This window comes from Motacilla alba, chromosome 1 (assembly GCF_015832195.1).
Source record: "Motacilla alba alba isolate MOTALB_02 chromosome 1, Motacilla_alba_V1.0_pri, whole genome shotgun sequence".
Taxonomy (NCBI): Eukaryota; Metazoa; Chordata; class Aves; order Passeriformes; family Motacillidae; genus Motacilla; species Motacilla alba.
Window position 1 is genome coordinate 8,182,406 of NC_052016.1, and position 19,139 is coordinate 8,201,544.

At 40.7% G+C, this 19,139-nt stretch overlaps 1 protein-coding gene across 8 annotated transcripts in view; it reads right to left on the bottom strand.

The window, feature by feature from the left end:
* The window catches only part of SYTL5 (synaptotagmin like 5), an 80,416-nt gene that overhangs the window by 52,133 nt on the left and 9,144 nt on the right, over positions 1-19,139 (bottom strand). For 7 of the 8 annotated variants that reach the window (XM_038153864.1, XM_038153853.1, XM_038153797.1 and 4 more), the window contains one exon: positions 1,701-2,198. In XM_038153864.1, coding sequence (XP_038009792.1) covers positions 1,701-1,819 — 119 coding nt within the window. In that variant the 5' untranslated portion in view covers positions 1,820-2,198. Of the gene's footprint in view, positions 1-1,700; positions 2,199-7,242; positions 7,278-19,139 lie in introns of those variants that run through there. The other variant, XM_038153824.1, reaches the window with a different exon arrangement.

Consider the following 19,139-nt stretch of genomic DNA (forward strand, 5'->3'; position numbering starts at 1 on the left):
AAAGAAAACAGCAACAAAAGAAACCCCAAACTAACCAAATGAAACAAAGCAAAAAAAACCCACAAAACAGCAGGACTTTCAAATTTCCATTTGAGATTGGGAAATGACAATAGTAGAAAAAAGCTTTCAGGGGCTTTAGGAATCCAGTGATCTGATACACTCCATACTGATGTCTTTGACAGATGATTATTGGCACATCACACATTTCCAAGGCCACCACCTCAGGAAATTAAAATAATTTATTCATTTTTTTTATTTTATTATTAAACAGAGCAGAATGCTCTGGAACAAACAGTGCTCCATCTGTTTTCTTTTTCATCTCACAAACCATTAAGGAGACAAAATGATTAATTTGCCCACACCACCTTAAAGAAACACCAGTTTTCAGCCCCTCCTTTCAGATGAGCCACTGTGCTCCTCCAGGTAAATGGGCTGCACACCAACAGGGACATTGCATTTAGACTGGGTTCAGTTGAAGGAGAAAAGCTTTCAAAACCTGTGGCTAACTCTGCATAGATTTCCAAATAATGGAAATTTATTAAATTTCCATTCATTTTCAAATTACTAAATTTTCATTAATTTCTAAATAATGATTTTAAACAGTAGAAGCTTCAGCAGGTGCTTAACATACACCTTTGCAATGTCTAAAATGTCTTTGCACAATGCCTTAAATGGTTTTAGAAAATCAAAGGGGAGAACAGTGCAGCCTGGCCCGGGCATTCATGGACAGAAACCAGCAAAGCTGGAAATTTTCCCTCTGTCACTTGTTGTATTCAGCAGCCTCACCAACAGCAAGTGCTGCATCCATCCACACTAAGCCTCTTCCTCAGAACCAACCCTGAGAAACTCCAAAAGGGCAGCGGGGGGAAGTGAAATGAAGCAGCCAAACCATCCTTGAAATGCATAGGGACCTTTCCAGAACTGACACTAGGCTGAACTAACTCAAACTGAGCTTTCTAAAACTGCTGACTCAGCCTGCCTCCTCACATTCTTCTCTGAACTTTGGTTTTTACTTTTCTCAACAGAAAAAGAACACACGGGTTCTATTAATACCCTTAGACTCTACTTCTCCCAAAAGTGACTTTTGAGACAAATACCTGAGATTTTAAATTTTATTTATTAGTAAATCTAACTTGAAAAATGAAGTGTCCCTCCTCCCTATTCTGTAAGCACCACAAAAGAAAGAAGGGCACCATCAAGCATTTGTCGCATGCTCTAGGAAGTCGTGAACAGAGGCAGATGCCAACCTTCTGTCCCTCTGAAACCTTCCAAACTTCTGTCCATCAGTCAGCTCTGAAGGTAGCTGTGTTGCAGCTCCTCTCAGAGGAAGACAGTTCAAGAGCCTCACTAAAATTTCCCATTTACAGGGGGAAATTCAGCCAAACCAGACTAAATTTACAGGATCTGAAATTTAAAAAAGACTGCAGCCAATTTTTCCGCTTATCTTTCTTATCTTCTTATACTTTTGTCTTGAAGTTATCTTTCTTATACTTTTGTCTTGAAGCAATGGACATGATTTTTGTTTCCTGAGAACCATACTAACAAGCAATTTTTCTTTTTAACACACTTTACTTGAACTTATGGTTACCTGTGTCATCTTGCAGCACTCAACCTTGTATGAGGTATGTAGAAAACCTTCACTGGGTACCACAAAAACAGCTACCAACCATATATGTAAAAGAAATAACAAAAAAGGTTACCTGATCCTTTTATCTTCAACTTTTTTCAAGTACTCATCTCTCTTCAATACTCCCAATATTGTTTCCCTTTCGTGTTCCAACAGAAATGACAAATTGATGATCTCTGAGTGCTTTGTCATGATCCTTCCACAGCCACTCCAGCAATGAGCTCTTCACCCAATCAATACTGCAATGATTTATTTGCACAAGTCCAAAGGCACCTTTGTGGCAGAGTTACAAGATCCGCACAGTCAAGAGGTATTTTGAAAAATGCTTCTTTAAATGAACTGGGTGTCAAGATTGTATTGCTTTTCCTTCCAGCTACACAAGAAATAAAGGTTTCTCCTTTGTTTCTTCCTTGGGAAAGGCAGTCATGTTCCTGGTTGTTGAAGGCCCTTGGGTCCTGGCTGATGCTCCCTCCAAGCCTTCAGATTTCATCCACTGCAGCTGCAGAATCAGCTTTCTGAATAATTGTAGTTTGGAGCCACAAAATCGCTGGGTATATTTATATCAAACTACCTGAAAGTCAAAACAAATTGTGTGGGTGATTTTGAAATTACCATCAGAGTCTGATTTGACAAAAGCTAAATCTAGCAATGGTTTGAAAGCCACTGGAGAATGGCCTACAGACTTATGAGGTTGTCTCAGGGGCTACTTATACAAAACTGGCATAAAAGTTTCATGTTTTTTCCTAAGAAAAGAGTAAAAAAACCATTGTTTCTGCAGTACAGATCCAGCTATCAGGGCACTTTCATCAGTAAGAAAACGGCACAGGGAGGTGATACATGAACTGAAGCAGACAAGTCATTGCAAGGCAGAAATACAAGTCAGGAGTGCCAGTTTTGAGCTTCTTATCACTGAAAATTGGGAAACAAGCACACCATAGACAAATACTTTTGGTTAGATTGCTGTCTTAGACATACAACAGCTAAGTAATAAAAACACACAGGGAAAAAATACTTTTATTCTCTGCATTTGTTTTAATAGGAAAAAACAGCACACACACTACCCCCCAAAAAACCCAACGGTAGACCTAAGTTTGTCCTTCAATTCTTGAAAAAGATGTTTCTATTCATACCATAAAACCAAGTTACTTGTAAGCAAAAGGAAGAAATCCAACACGTGAACTCTTGTTTGTTATTGTCAAGTAGGTCAGGTTCTTCCTTGAACTGCTTAGAAAAATGCCTGGTGAAAGCACTTTTAACCCAACCAGATCATAACCTCAGCAGACTGGGGAGCATGGGGCATCAGCACAAATCTCACAGAGTCTTTGTTTGTCTGGTCAAGGAGCTCTGAAATTCTGTTTGCTGGTTTTCCTTGCAGGGGCAGCACGGGTGACATGAAGCATTATTTTCACAGGCATTTCTTATTTTAAACTGGGGAAGAAAGGACCAGGTTTTATTGGAAATTGAAAGCCAAGAGGTAAAGGGGAAAGACTGAGTGAAACAATTAGAAATCTGGGACAACAAAAGTGTTAAAAACTATCTCTGACCCATTATTAACCCATTATATGTGCTACAGGTAAGCAGGGTTCTTGCAGAACCCCAGTGCAGTGGGATGGCAAGCAGGCTGCCAAGAACACTTTACCTTGTGAGCTATTCTGGCATGGGGAATTCAAGGAAGATAAAAACTGCTTGGTAAGGTTAACTTGACATCTGGTAATTTCTTCTCAGCTTTTCTTTTAACTCTAAAGAGATTAGTACTCCTACCAGACCATACAAAAGCCTCAAATATTCCCTTTGACTAAGAGTGTTGCTGGTCCTTGAATGTCCTGGGAGATTTTTCTCTCAGTGCAGGGAGGCATACATGACATCTAAAATGTCTAAAGCCATAACTGAGAATCCATTTATTTCATTTGCCACCTGGAGGGTCAAATACACAGAGCCCAGAGCAGAATTAAGCAGTGGTAAGAGTGATGACCACAAACTGTCTGAAAAGTCAGACAAAATTTCAGAGCACGCTACACACTCCTGGCCAGATGTAAATCAGCTGAAAGATCATTCCATTTGATTTCTTGCAGGGAAGAAATCCTGAAACACAGTGGTCTATTCAACAAAATTCTGGTATCTCATGCTGACAATCGTATTATGGTGAACTCTGTGAATCTTGACTAGAAATCATTACAGTCTCGTTTGTAAATACAACAGGAACTACATCAGAGTTTGCAACATAGAGAATAATGCAGAGCATTTTGAAGTTTATCACATGGACAGACAGACATAAATTACATTCATGTTACCCACATTAACAGAAATAAGTTTGTAGTAGATTCTGTTCTTATAGAATGGCTATAATCAACTGAAGTTTAATTCTATTCACAATGGTTTTTGTAGCTTTCTTTCTGTTTTTACTGAACATTCCTTGCAATTTATCCTTCAGTCACATCTGTGACAATAATCTTGTGGATTTTAACCGTCCTTATCACCTAACAGAAGGATTTGTCAGCTATCAGGAAATAAAATTTTACCTGCTTTATGTTCAACCAGCTTTATGTAGATTAAAATGCATTGACAATTAGCAACAGAATCCTCCTACAGAAGCAGGATGGTTGCCTGTTTAATGGTCTCATACTCAGTATTAGCAAGATATAAACCTCACCAATGAGGCCTTAAAAAGCAGCATCCTGCAATTATGTCATTGCTCTGCTGGGGGAACAGCTCCAGCACACCGAGCACGTCAGCAATGCAGGTTTTGTGTCCAGGCTGCAGTAACAAACCTGATGCTGGAGCAGCCCAGTTTTCCTGTCTGCCACCTGTCCAACACATGTGCTACTAGCAGATAGATAACTGACAGAAAGATTCAGACTCACCTCACCTTGCAGATTTTCTTCTGCACTATGAAATTGCCACTCAAAAATATGATTTCCTAACCAGATACTCCCTTCCTGATGAAACTTCAGCAAACACCTCAAGAGAAACTCCTCTTTGCTCAGACAGGATTCCTTCTAAACATGTTACACTCATGGTCTCTGCCTAGGTAATATTCTGTTCCCAGGCTAGCTGAAGTAGTGGCAGCAGTTAACTTTGCATAAAACGGGTATTCCCAATTTTTTTCAAATTCTTAGACATTATTACCCTTGCCCAACTTTTAGGACTGGTTAGCTTTTAGGACTGAAGATACTGCAGATGTCTTTACCCCTAAGGAACCAGATCTAATAAAAGACCCTTGGTCCTGCATTCTCCATCACTCCTGCCTGATTAGACAGATTCTGTGTTAAAGCTCTAAAGACTGCTGCTTCTTCTGCCTTGTGCTGGTACAAGATGTGCCAAAACCACCCCCACTTCAGAGAAGGAGACCACCTGGTCTGGCCCCCTGCCCTCTGTGGCGCACATAGTTTTTAAACAGGAGAACAATGACATCACAACTGCAGGAACATTTGCTCTATTGGAAAGGAGACTAAGGAGTAAAGAAACACTGGTTTTCATAATCTACCACTTAAGATTTCCCCGCTTTAGATAACACATTACTAGAGACCAGGCCTGTATTTCAAATTAAGACTTAATAGGAAAATTTGCTCTTCTCCTTTCCTGCACTACTTTTGGTCTCTCTCTAAATGATCCAGAATAAATTAGCTGACAAAAGCTGAACCCTGAATCAACCTAGGGCTCAAAAACAAAACCAGTCAGCCAGCCTTTAAAAGGTGACAATGCTCCTTTTAACAGACTTGTAATGTTTTATTAAGCAGCCCTGGGGCTGATTAGGAAATGTAGTTGTTTTCATCCTAAAGTGAGTGAAGATTCCACAGGACAGAGCATTTGAGGAGCACTAAAATGTGAATTAGGACACTGGGAAAAATGCAAACCTCCCCTAAAAGGATGGGCTTTGTTCTAATCTACATACAATATGTGGAGAGAACATCAATTTCTTAAGTCAGAGTAAAGCAAAAATCTGATATCAGACGTGCAGAGCAAGGAGACACTTCTTTCATCCCTGCTCCACTGCGACATAATCCCAAGGCTGTATTGAAGTGACCTTCTCAAGCAGGTGGTTGTTATCCCTTGCCGCATGGGAAAGGTGGAAAAGATGTTCAGTGAGACTATCCCCAATGCTTTTGCCACTTCTCTTACCCCCAGGGAAATGTATCTCTAGAATGGAGTTTTACTCTTCGAAGCTATTGTTGAAGGAGGATACATTAAAAACAACATGCACTTATTAGCTTAAGACAGCAAAACTAGACAAAAACTAATAAAAAGGTACAATTTATCCTGCATATGACTGCATCCACTGCACACAGGTACCATGTCTATCCAGAGAGCATTTGCTCACCCTCCCAAGACAAAAGCATTAAGGATTGCCTAAAAAAACCCAACAACACAAAAAAGCAGGGAAAAAAAGGCTTTACAGTGTGGAAGAACACACCACTTATTTTTGCTAACTCCAGCCATACAGTTGTTTGTGACAAGTACAGCACCCCCAAAATTGAACCTCCCTGAGGGACATCAGTTCAGAGCCACAGGAGTTACGGTGAATCCACTTCAATCACTGATGTTTGCAGTTACCACAGGCACAGTGACCATGAATGTTCCTGCCATGGGAGTCCTAAGCCCAGCAAGACAAGTGTCATCTGCACTCCATAACACCTTTGCTTCATCTCTCCCCCATCTTCCTGGGAAGGAGGAGAAGCATCCTACTCTCTAGAGACAGAGCTGAAAGGAAGCAAGATGAAGGGAGAGGAATTATCCCCTTTTCTCCAATGCCTCTGTCATCAAATTGCCTGATGCAAGAAATTGCTCCCACTGCTGAACCATTATGTTTACTTAGCTGGAAGCCAGGACATGGAACAATTTAGTGACTCAGCAGCAGAGGCAACATTTTCCACCTGCACTGACTGCAGTGGCACAGGAACCACAGCACTGCCTCACATTGAGTGATGGAGCCTCCACCTGCTGCTGACAGGAAATTCTTTGCCAGCAGAGAAATATTGTTTGCACTACATATATTTACTAGCATGGGTGTGTGTAGGATAGGCACAAACTGTATCTTCATACTGGTAAGGAAATTCCTAACAAGAGTAGTTGAATGCAGCATGGTGTGGTGGCTGTAATTGACTTTTGCCACTTAAGAAGCTGAGATGCATCATCTCCTGACAAGGCACCAATCACTGCTTGAACCAAAGCTGCATGAGCTACAGCAGCCTAGCTGGAAACTCCACAGGAACAGGATTAATGGCATTACTGACTCTCCCCTGTGCTTCAGGAAGCCACAGGTTCCACCTCCCAGCTCAGTGCTGGCACTGTAGATCACAGCATGGTGAATCTAAATCCAGTGCACACAGCTTCACCACCCAAAGGAAAAGAGGCACATATCATACATGTGCTGCTTAAAACACACAAATCCTCTGTACACTGAGTTCATTCACATGGGGGTCTGGAATAAAACTCAAATCTAAGATGGCATCAGTAGGTAGCCACCAAAGCATGATCCACATCCACAGCTGTTTTTCTTTTTTCTGAGGCCCACAGCCATATGTAAACCAATGATGGAGGAAGGAGGGAAAGGGCTGCCCACGTTCATTCTAATAAAAAGGCAGGAAGACATAAAAATGCACAAATGTGAAGCTTACCATGCTGAAACTGTAGTGTCCAGCTTGGTTTCTCCTGCTCTCACTTAAGCATGCTGCTTGCAGAATGCCATGAGCAAGAAAAACCAGCTTCACTTCCCAGCAAGGTATTTGCAGAGGGCACACACCCAGCTGAGCAAACCAGGTGTCAGCAGGTACTGAAGGACCAGGAAATGCCTGCTGCACAAAATCAACAAATTTGTAAGGTGAGATAGAGCCAGTCAAGACACCAAAGTGGCAAGAAGGGAAAACCAAGCTACACTTGTTGAATGTGATCTTGGTTAATTGCACATGGATTTGACTGAGTGAGAGCTCTGGTCAGTATTACAATGTAAATAGAAAGCAGATTCTTTGGTTAACAGCAATCTTCAAAGACCTTTAGAGGTAAGAGCTGAAAGACTTATGAACTGGGAAATCATGCATTGCAATAAAGAAAGGATCCTGTCTGAGTGACAGCAACACTGTTTGAAGAGTCATTTAAGGCACAAGTTGGTATCAGTGCACTGGAATAAACACAGGCTGAGAGAGAAGCTGAAAATATGATTCCTTATGTCTGCTGCTTTCTAACCGGTGCAGTGTGAGTGTGTTTGACTTCAGAGTAATTAGAAAAACACAGATTTGTTAATCAAACAAACCCAATGGATTCAGCAGCAGTTCATTTTTTAGGCTGGGCACAATTCCAGCTGTCTGGAAATGTCTTGGCAGAGCTGTTGTGTCCCTCCCTACAGGAGTGCAGATCTCTGCACCCACAGGCAATGCCTGCGAGCTGTATCTAATTTCTACAATTGCTGTAATAATACCTCAAAACCAAAATCATGAGTGTTTAAAGACTACAGCAATACTGTTAAAGCTCATTAAGTCTATGGAGCAGACCTTGCTGTGTAAGAAAGCAGTAAATTAACTTGCCTGACTGTACAAATAAGAGAGGTAGGACTAAGCTCAGCATTGACAACCTGACCATTCATTAAACATTGCTCCTTCTACAGGTCTCACCCTGATTGTTTCTTAGCCCTGATAAAAAGCATTAAGTAACACAAAAAAAAAAAAAAAATTAAAAAAATTACATTTTCTGTTTCCCAGCTGTGCAACTGCACAGTCAGGTTACAACCCCCAGGAACAGAGAACAGCAGTGCCCAGAGAAAGCTCACTAGAGACACTGCTGGCTGCCACCCCAACAAGCTTGGCTGGTTTTTCAAACTGGGAAAAACGCAGCAGCCATTCATGCAGGGGAGCAAGTGCAGAACAAACCACAGGTAGAGAGAACACCAGGTAGTTTGTTGGGCAACATAAGCCTATGCTCCCTAGAGATCCTACAAAACTGTGAAAGAATTTAACTCCTTCAGAGATGCTTTGGAATAAACAAATATCTAAGAATCTTTTCTATATTAAGAGAGAATTCAGGGGAATCTGTCATGTTTAAAATAATTTATTTACAAACAGGAGGCAAGGAGTGGGAAGAATGACACAATAGGGTAGCAACCTTTTTCTTTTGTTTTGCTCATCATTGGGTAAATATGGTTTACCTTCCTGGCTGAGTATTCAGCCAGAAAAGAACTTCCCAGGGCAAGAATGGAAAGAAAATTCAGTGCGTCAGTTTGCCAAATCAAAGAAACCAAACAGATCTAAATCAAAGAATGAAAGAAGGAAAAATACTTCTGCTATTGTTAAGCAAATAGCATCTGTGCAATGTTAATTCAGCCATGAAAATATGAGTTAAGGCTTGAGTCATCTCAGTCTTATTATTTAGTCACAGTGTGTGTGAAGGCAGCAATTCTTTCAGCACTGAACTTTACCTTAATACATTTAAGTTAATCCCTGCATCCTTATACTTTCTGTGATGAAATGGAAAGAGAAGCAGTAAACTGAGGTCTAGAATAAAATGGATTTATACACAGTTATAAAAAAAATCTAATATTGACCTTACACATTTTGCTTAGTGCATGAATTATGAATTTAACCAAGACTCGCCATTATGAAATTTAACTAAGACAAGAAAATTTCTACTTCTAAAAATATAGCACCATCTCCCCACATTAAAATAGACACGGTGTTTTGGGAGCAGGAAAAACTTCTTGACATTGAATTCTTGAAGAAAATGAAAGCAAGCACAATGCCAGCAAGATTCTAAATTCTTCTTTCTAACTACCAGTGTTTCTTTACAATATCAACACAGTTTAGGGGAAGTAAAATTGATACATATTGTGCTATGACATGACTGCATTTGACACCAGGATCACAGGAATGGAGCAGCTCACACAGGACACTCAAAAGCCCCTCTCATGTCCATTACAGATCTGGTCACAGCCTTTATTCATCATCCTTAAGTTCCCTGTCTACTCTTCACTGGGACTTGAGGCTGCAGCCACCACCAGGTGTTGTGAGATCCCTGGGGCAGTGGTCGGTACTGCAGCACTGTTACAGGAAGCTTCATCTGACATGAAGTAGAAAAACTGGACTATTTTTATTACTTAACAAGACTCCCTCATAAAAGTATCCGTTTATTTTAACTGCAGCAAGTGATTGACTGAAATATCAACAGGTTTATTTGATTTTTTTTCCCCCAGCAGAATTTTCTCACCAAAAAACCAGCAGCAGATATGTTGCACAGAAATGGATGATGGTTCTTCAAACACACAATAGAAATCTATTTGTATCTTCAAATTCAAATGTTTTCATTAATTTACTGAACTAAGAGTACTCCAAAGGAAGTGCCTTCACTTCAGCAAACATTTCATTTTGCAGGAAAATTCATGACTCATCTGAGGTTTAGTCCACTTGAAAAAAAAAAAGTCTATTACTGATTTTTCTTTCTTCATGAACAAACCAAAATTAAATTCTCTCTGAGCTCTGCAAGAGGGCTGCAGGAAGATTGCTGAGGAACTGCTACAGATCTGGAGAAGAGGGAAGTAGAATCTACAAGAGGAGCCATTTGGGAAGGCATCCACCAAGCCAGTGAAACCCACTCTGGACTTGGGGAGAAGGTAGCACAGACCTGGTGTGTGAGTGCTTGGAATGAGGAAAGGTTCATGTGGAGTGTGTCTGTAGGAGAGGAAAATCCCTACTCTCCATAATTTCAGCCTGTTTGATGCCAAGTGCTCATTTACCTTTCTGCCACAACAGTGGTGTAGTAACACTCATTTTACACTGTTCTTGACAGTGACTTTCTATTTGATTTAACAGAGCAACTGGATTTGCATTTTAATGAAAAGAACTAAGTTTGATCTCCATGCATACCAAAGGTATCCCATCACTCATTCTATCACTTCTCTCTGTAGAGGTGTGAAAAGTCCTTAGGAGATTCACCTGTGCAGGCTAGGGGTGGAGATCAGGATGGTTTGTGGATTTTGGACTAGGTAATCTTTAAAGATCCCTTCTAATTCAAACCATGACTCTATTCTATGATTTCTCTAATTTCTTCTGACCTAATCATTCCAGACCCTCTCTATAAGCAACAGAGAGAACTAGGCATTTCCAGGGCATGACTCATTTCATCTTCATAGGAACATTTCACAAAGGTCAGAGGAGTCCTTGTCTGGTAGCATCCATTTCTCTCCACTGACTGTGATGGGGATGAAGCATGACTGCCTCAGACACAGGCATGCAAAGCATGGGAGCAAATGTGTCCTGCTTCTCATTTCCAGCATAAAATGGGCTGTTCACAAGGACACTTGTCCAGACACCTACCAGAGGATATAAACAGCTTAATCAGAGAATGGGATGAGCTTGGAGTGTTACCTTGTTTTGTTTTACATTAAATACAATGCTACAATGTTTTTCTCTACGAGCAGCAAATAAAGCTAACAGGTCTGTTAAATCTTCCATGAAATGCATCAGTGTGTTTCTGCAGAGTACCTGCCTCAAAACTAACATGGTCAGAAAGTCTGCATAAATATAATTTTCCAAAATTCTTGTGGCAGGCAGGAAAAAGCCCCACAAAAATCTAGTTAGAAAATGTATTCTCACAGGTGACACTGCTGTCTGTCTGGAGTCTGGGCTGTGCATCAGCTATCAGAGCCCTGAGGATCCCTTCCAGCTAGCACGGGAGGGAGTGGACTATGCGGAGTTTCCTTCTGCTTCCCCAGGTGAGATTTGCAACAAAATGTCTATCCAGAAAAGCCCAAAGTAACAGGAGATGCTCTGTGGGGAGCAGCCATGTGTGGTTTGTAGCTGAGGAGCAGAGTTGGATCAGTGAGAAAGGAGCTGGGCTCTGCTGCTCGATCTCCTTCGGACGCCAATGAACCCAGGGAGCCCTTTCAGCAGCAGCCTGTATGGACTGTCTGCCAGCAGCAGGCACAGATCAGCATCCTTCTCACTCACTCTATGACAAAGAGAAGTGGCAGACTCCTCTGAGAACACTCTTATTCAAACCAGAGGAACGTCTGGGATGGCTTTCATTGCCGTTTTAAAGCTCTGCCCGTTCAGTGCAGCCCATCCAGTGCCTCAGATGGATGTCTCCTGAGGCAAAGCCATGCAGCTGAAGCTGCCAGTGCTGAACAGACTGTCTGGCTTCTGTCTGCTTTGCACAAAAAGCAATCACAACTCTTTGGCAGCACAATCTCCAACAGTGGTCACTGAGCAGCAGCCAGGGACAGGGCTGGAGGAGTGAGGTTCAGAGCTGCACAGGGGATCACTGTGTGGGAAGTGCTCCAAGCCAGGAAGAAGTGGGGGCAACTGCTAAAGGTCACTTTAGAGAATATGACAAAAGAGGCCAGATGTCCATTCAGAAATACCTTATGAGACCTGAGGCCTCGACCAGTCTTTGCCAGCAATCTGAATTTTTCAAACAAGCAACATCTAATATACGCAAATCTATGATCGTTTTTGACAACTGTAAGAAAGGGATCAGAAGCTTTCTCATCCACCCTTCTGGCTGTGATCTGCCAAGGCAATTCCATAATATAGTAGTAGTGGGTGCTGTACAATCAGCAGGAAGATACAGAAGCTCTCAATAAGCAGCTCCTACTCCAGCACACACCCTTGATCATGTCTCTTCACTACATGTTCTCTTTGTTGCCATACCATACATGCCATAAGTATCTCCCTCTTTCTAGTTAGATGTGTCATTCCAGTGGCACCAGAAGCAAAAGATTTCAAGAACCTGGAAGTGAACTTCCAGACTGTCTGTCCATCCTAGGACTACTTTTCCAAATTTCCAGAAGGACAGGTGCTAGGCACAGGCAACTACTACTGGGTCACCAGATTTTGGGTGAAACGGGAAAACAGAGATTATTCAGGAGAAAGACTGCACAGAGCTGCATTCACAGGGTATTAATCACTACTTGACCTTTCTGCAGCATCCTTCAGCCTCCATTTGGCCAAGATTTACTGCAGCTATCTGCATAATAAGTGTTTCAGCCTTTTAATTGCATTTGCAATTCAGACAGCTTATGCCACTTGAAATTATACCAAAATTTGTCACTATGTGAGGGTGAAACTACCCAGTGGTCAAGGTTTGAGAGAGAAAGCACAGTGGATGGACACTTCCAGTAGAAAATCTAGAAAAATCTTGCAGAACAGAACAAGTCCTCTGATGGTCAGCGTGCACAGAGCAGGCAACCAAAGTCTGCCAGCCCAGAAGGGATGGTGGCTCCACGTCCTCATCTGGAAAGAATACCTCCAGGATGGCTGGGACACAGTCAGGAGCTGCTGACAGTGGTGTCTCTTGCCACTGGTGCTGCCTCTTTTAGCCCACAGCAGTCATCCCACCACAACTTGACTGTCAAGCCAACTTCCTCATTTACCAGTACAGGTTTTAAGTGCTAAGGATATATTTATGGAAGCCTGGTTAATAATTTTCATGTTGAATAGGGCTACATTTTTTCCAGTGATCCAGTGCCAGATACCCATGTTCCACGGCTGAGCATTTCTCCTTACATATCATGTGCAGCAGCCATAGTTTAATAGATGCCTTCAGGGAGTGCATAGGAGTGATAAGGACACAAATTTTAGCTTGGGACTATTGAAAGGTTAATAAGATTTATCTATTCAATCACTGACTCATTCAGAGCAGAGATCTGGGGTATGTTTTGTTATTTTCCCAGCTTTCTGTTGCACACAGCTCATGCTCTCAGCCTAGCAGGGATTCCTCTCAAGAGGATTCCTAAATGTACCTTGTCAGGGGCAGATTACCTTGTATTCCAAGATACTCTGATAAAAAAAGCCTCCTCACATGATAAATAGACATGACTATGGGAGAGAAAAAGACTGATTTTTTTTTTTTTTTTTGGTAATTTATTCCATAGTAGATCAAGTGATCTTTCCAGTCTGTTGGTTTTGAAACACCACTCCCCAGTGGACACTGCCCTATGTTCCTACAAGAAGACTTATGGGGACAGACAACCATTTGGGTCCCCTCAGAGACTGAAAGGGAAGAACCTGTCAGGACTAGAAATCTGTTATTTTATGACTGAAGAATAAACCTCCTCAGTTTTAAAAAAGTCCATGGTTTTGACTCTGTCTACATCTTTAGTCTTTCCTTTATGATGACTGCAAACCAGCAAGTTCAAACACACTTTTCCTCTTTAATTTAAAGTCCCTAAAGGAATGTTTCCAGAAAGCAGAGTAAATAACCACAAACAAAAAAGACATATTAACAAAACACTTTCTGATCATCCTAAGTGAACAGTCTATAGCAACTCTTACCTTTACCACTTGTGAAAATCAGTAATGTTCCAACTCTCAGCAATTAGGCGCTTGTGTGTGTGTGTGTTTGTGTGTGTGTGTGTGTGCACAATGCCCCTAAGCAATTGTTCCTCTATTGTGAATGATATTCCTGGAATTCTTCAGGAAACAAAACCAAACCTGTAAGTCACAAGGTCTTAGGTACAGCTTTTGGTACTACATCAGGCTTTCAACTGTTCAACACCTTAAAAATGGGTCAATTTCTATTCAGCTCACTTGGCAGTATGAAAAGATTTTTAAAATACACAACCACAAATCTTGTTTTCCACAGGATTTCTGTTCCTTTCAACAGTCAGGAAAGGTAATGGCAAGGCAGCTGCTCAAAATTTCTTCCAAGTTCCACCGTTCAGCACAAAGCAGGTGTCTCATTAGCAGTGCGTTTTCTCACTCCTGAATACAGAATTAATAGAAGACTTAAGCTTTTATATCTTACTTGTGCACACGTATCCATGCATACAAACACGGATCTTTATATCACAATTTTGATATATTAATTTTTATTTAGAAAACTAAAATCCTGTAAGTTAAAAGCAGGACAGGAAGGGAAACACTTTGGTAATCAAAATATCCTGATGTTTGGACACTCCAGTTACAGACAGCCTGACTTTTCAAGTGTATAGTGTGTCCATAATCCCACATTATTTTCAAGAAACTCATGGATACACAGCAGTTCAAGTGTCATGCCCTGAAGTACAAAATTCTTCCCCTGATTATAGGGAACAGAAATCCTTCACTCATTCTCTTCCTCCCCTTCAAATACTTCTCCCTCCAAAAAGCCACAAAACCTATTTTTTTAAGGAGGACCCCGCCCTTATTTATCTTTTACATATTTTTTAATATAGACACACCAGTTCAGAACTGTAGAGCAGTGACTATGTTTAATAAAAAGTGATTGTGAACAGGAAAACTGATAAACTGGAAAACCAGTTACAAGTAATAAGATAATATTTCCATATCCCTATTCATCAGAGCATCTAAAATCAACTGGAAATCTGAAACTCTTCTCTACAACACTCATTTACAAGCACCAGCACTATTCTAAACACAATAATTCCCACAAAGATTAGTAAGAGACACTGAGAAAGTCTGTCATGGAAGCTAAATGTCCTTTCCAGCTGTGAGACAGCATCTTCTTAGAAGACACTACAGGATACATATTTGTATAAGCTTTTTCTCATGTAAGGTTTTAAAAAGATACAAAAATGAAACAAAAATGTTGAAGTCAGAAAGAATGTTATTAGGGCTGTATAATGCACAAGAGCAAGCAGTAAAATCCAGGAAAAGCCTACATTACAAATTGAAAATACAATAAGCTAAACAAAACTAACATAGCTTTGTCTTTGCCACACATGATTTACTGAATGAGAAGCAGAGCCTTGTAAAGAACACACCTCAGGCTATTAAAAGCACGTTGAAAGAATAAAATATCCTCCTCCTTTGTGAGGGGATTGTACTTGGAAAGAGATCATTGAAGTTTCTCAGTTGCTTCAAATTTACCCCAAAAACCTACAGACCAAACCCAAAACAAGAGAGGCTAACCTGATCCCTTTATCAACCTGCAATTTCTCTGTAGGGGTAATTCAGTGTTAAAATACTTGTTGAAAATAATGTCTGAAGACAACATTGTCTTCAGTACTTTAATCTGTTACTGAGAAAACTACAAGACATTTCTGAAATAATAGATCACCCTTAGAAAGGGCACTTCTCTTAAATAATGAGCCCTAGAAGCCACATTTTAACAAACACATTCAGATTCTCAGCCTCTCCCTCCACTCCTCTGCCTCTCTTATATTTATAAATAAACTCCCTGCAGCATTACTGCATAGCCTCTTAAAAAGAGAAGCACTGTATATTACAAAACAACTCAGGATGGCAGATGGAAGAACTTTCTGGTTGAAGTCAGCATTGTTTAGCAGCCTGTTTGATGGCACAACTCTGCAGGGCAGCTGTGCCAGCCCGTAGGTCAAACACAGCATGAACTCCAGCACTCACAGAGAGACCACAGGGTGCTGAGCTGTTTGCACACAACATCCTCAGGAAGGTCTCCTGCCACAAGGAAACCTGTGGTGCTCAAGCAGGGAACACCAGTCAATTAACAACAACAACAAAATGTTAAGCTTTCCTTGAATTAAATTAGAGCTTGAGCACTTTGTTTTGGTGCATAGCAAGGGAAAGGGGTTGCAGGTTGAACTGTGCTTTTCTACAGAAAGGATCAACCTTTAGATCACTGGATTTTCCAACCAAGACATTATCAACTTTGATATGTTCTGATGATATTACTCAATAGATTTGGCAAACTGATAAACAGACACACTATAGAAATGACTTCATTTCTCAACATGCTATTCTTCCTTTCTCAAGAAGAATTTTACCTTCAGAGATGGAGAGCTGTCAAATCTCATCCACAAGATTCACCCAACTCCCGCCTTAAGCTCCTTTATTGTTCAGTTTCCCTCACAGCAACCCAAGTGCTTTGCCCCAGTTGTGAACAAACACATCTGGTCAGCTCACCCCACATCTGTCAGATGAGGTAAGAGGAGGATAAAATCTGCTTTGCAGCACCATACCTGAACATCTCTCCTTGTTTGTAGCCCACCAGGAAGACCAATTCAGTTTCCCTGGGCAGATCCAACCCTTCCAAATAACCCAAAGTGCATGGGAAGCACCCACAGCTCAGGGCAGAGGTGTTCCCATGATACAGCAAGGGATACAAGCCTGCACATCAGAGGAAGAGAAACAAGAGGTTTGGAGATGGCGTGGGCCAAGGATACCTTGCCCCTATGTGAACAAAATCTTATTTGCCAGACTAGAATCTCCCTGCGATTCTTGGCAGATAAAGGAGAGATTGTCTCTGTCTAATCACTGAGATGATCTCACATGTGGGATGTTCTCCTCAATTGTTTGTGAAGTGAGTAAGCCAGGATACTCAAAAATATTCTGTTTAAATAAAAAGAAAATAATAAAAAGCTTAATTACCTATACACAGTCCAAATGTTTGGGAACAGGGATGTGCTGCCCACAAAGGCAAAAGGAGAGGCACAATTATATTTCCAGGTCTCTAGGTGTGGACTAAAGTTGGTTTAATAAATAAATTCATTGCCTCTGGATGTACTGAATGCAGGCCTTATTGCTGTTACAAACCAGTTGACAAGAAGATTACTCATGACCTGCTGAGGAGACAAAGGGAAGATATGATTGAATATGAAGTGTATGAATGCTTTTAGATACTGGAACATTCCCTCCAGCCTGCAGAAGGAAGATTAGCTGACCACTTTGACACAGATTACTCAGACTTCTCATTTTCCTGCTGCCACAGAATTGGGTAAGGAGGATTTAGACTGTCAGATTCAGCAGAATTCTGGGGAATACATGATATTTCATTTTACATGTGCTCATAAATATAATAACCCATGGAACTAGTCTCAAAATCCATGCACCAATTTACCTACTCTGACATCTTTCTTTTATTGAGCTCTGAAATTTTCATCCGCTTTTCATGTATTCACTTCTGCTGTAGTAGCAGGCAAAGCTCACCGCAATTCATTTAAAGGAAAATTTAGTATTCCTTGGCTCTCTCCAACTCTTCAGTTAGATTGTGTCCCCTCAGTAATGTATTACAGAGATTTCTAAAATAAAAGGTCTGTCTATACAAGTAATTTTCATGTATGTTATTGTAAAACCCCCAAATTCTTGGGAAGTTTCTTGAATGCTTTTGTTCTGATATATTTTGTCATGCAAATTATCAGTTCACCTCTGCTCATGGGAATTCCTAAACCCATGCAAAAATATGGAAAAGGATAATCCTCCAAGAGGAGCAGCAGGCTGGTACAAAGAAGAAACCATTGCCACCCAACCCATGTCAACCACAGCAAATCTCTCAATTTCTCTCTGCTTCTGCTTGCAGCCAGCACAGGGAGAACCCCATCTCCTGGCCCAAGAGGTTATGCCAAGGAAAAACACACCAAGGGCCACAAGGGTCTCTGATATTATGGGTATACCAGACATTGCACACATTGTATCAAATTGCTAAAATCCTCTTTTTATTTCCTGTGGCAAATAGGATCCCTCCTTCCTACCTGGCATATGACACCAGGTGGGCCAGGAAGCTTCTCCATTAAAAACTAACAGATTATTTTTTTCCATTTTGAAAGATCAATTTCCTAATAATTCTGTCATGTTACCTATCAAAAACTAGGTTTTTTGCAATACTCACACTGATGCTTAGGGACATAATCTAGATGAACATTCTGAAAAGAGCATGGAAATAAACCCACCGCATTGCTTTGCTTTGTCACAGGTGTACACCATCTCCATTTTCACAAATTCATGCACAAGACAGGGACTTCAGACTTAAAAGGATAGGAAACATTTTCTGTCAGGAAACATTTTTTTGCAGATGCTGTTAAAATTTGTCTGGTTAAAACCATATTTTAAGCTTGTGGAGGAAAGCATAGCTCACACAAGTTCAATAAGTCTTGCAAAAGCTACCAAGTACATGAAGACAAACTTCCCAATGCTCAAAGTCAGGAAATTTTGGAAGAAAGTGAAGGAAGAAAACCCCCAAAAATAAACAAAATCCAACCATAAGCACAAAATAAAATAAAGACAAAATGAAAAATATACTATGTGCAAGAGGTATTGGGCAACCTGATCTATAAGAATTGCTGGTTATGCCACCTGCAGTGCATCTAAAAGAGTCAATTCCCTCTGTTCTCACTCTTAACAGAAGGGAGGTTCTTTCAAGACTTCTATAACCATCTTTGTCCTTCTATAACCATCTATATCCCTCTATAACCATCTCTTTGTCATCCCTAAAAATAATCAAACTTCTGGGACAGCTGAGACTATTTGCTTAGTCAGCAGAAGGAACACTACACACCAAAACAATTCCTTTGATGACTTTCTCATCTAAGCCAATACTAGAAATGGTGCAAAAGTAAATTAAACTGTAGATTGGGAGAACAAGGCACTGAAAGCTAGGACTAATACCCTGGGGTATTAGAATAGAAACAACTCAGTTTGGGAGGTTTCACAGAATTTAGAAAGCTGGCTTTGATTTTTAAGACTATCAGGTCTATTAATTGCAACAGTCCAGACAAATTTAACTAAGGAAGCACAGGGGCACCAGCTTAATTGAAGTTTTGATTTATGGACAATTATGGGAAGGAAAAAGAAAGTATTCCTTGGTATTTACTCCATTCCTTTTGTACTTTCTGGCA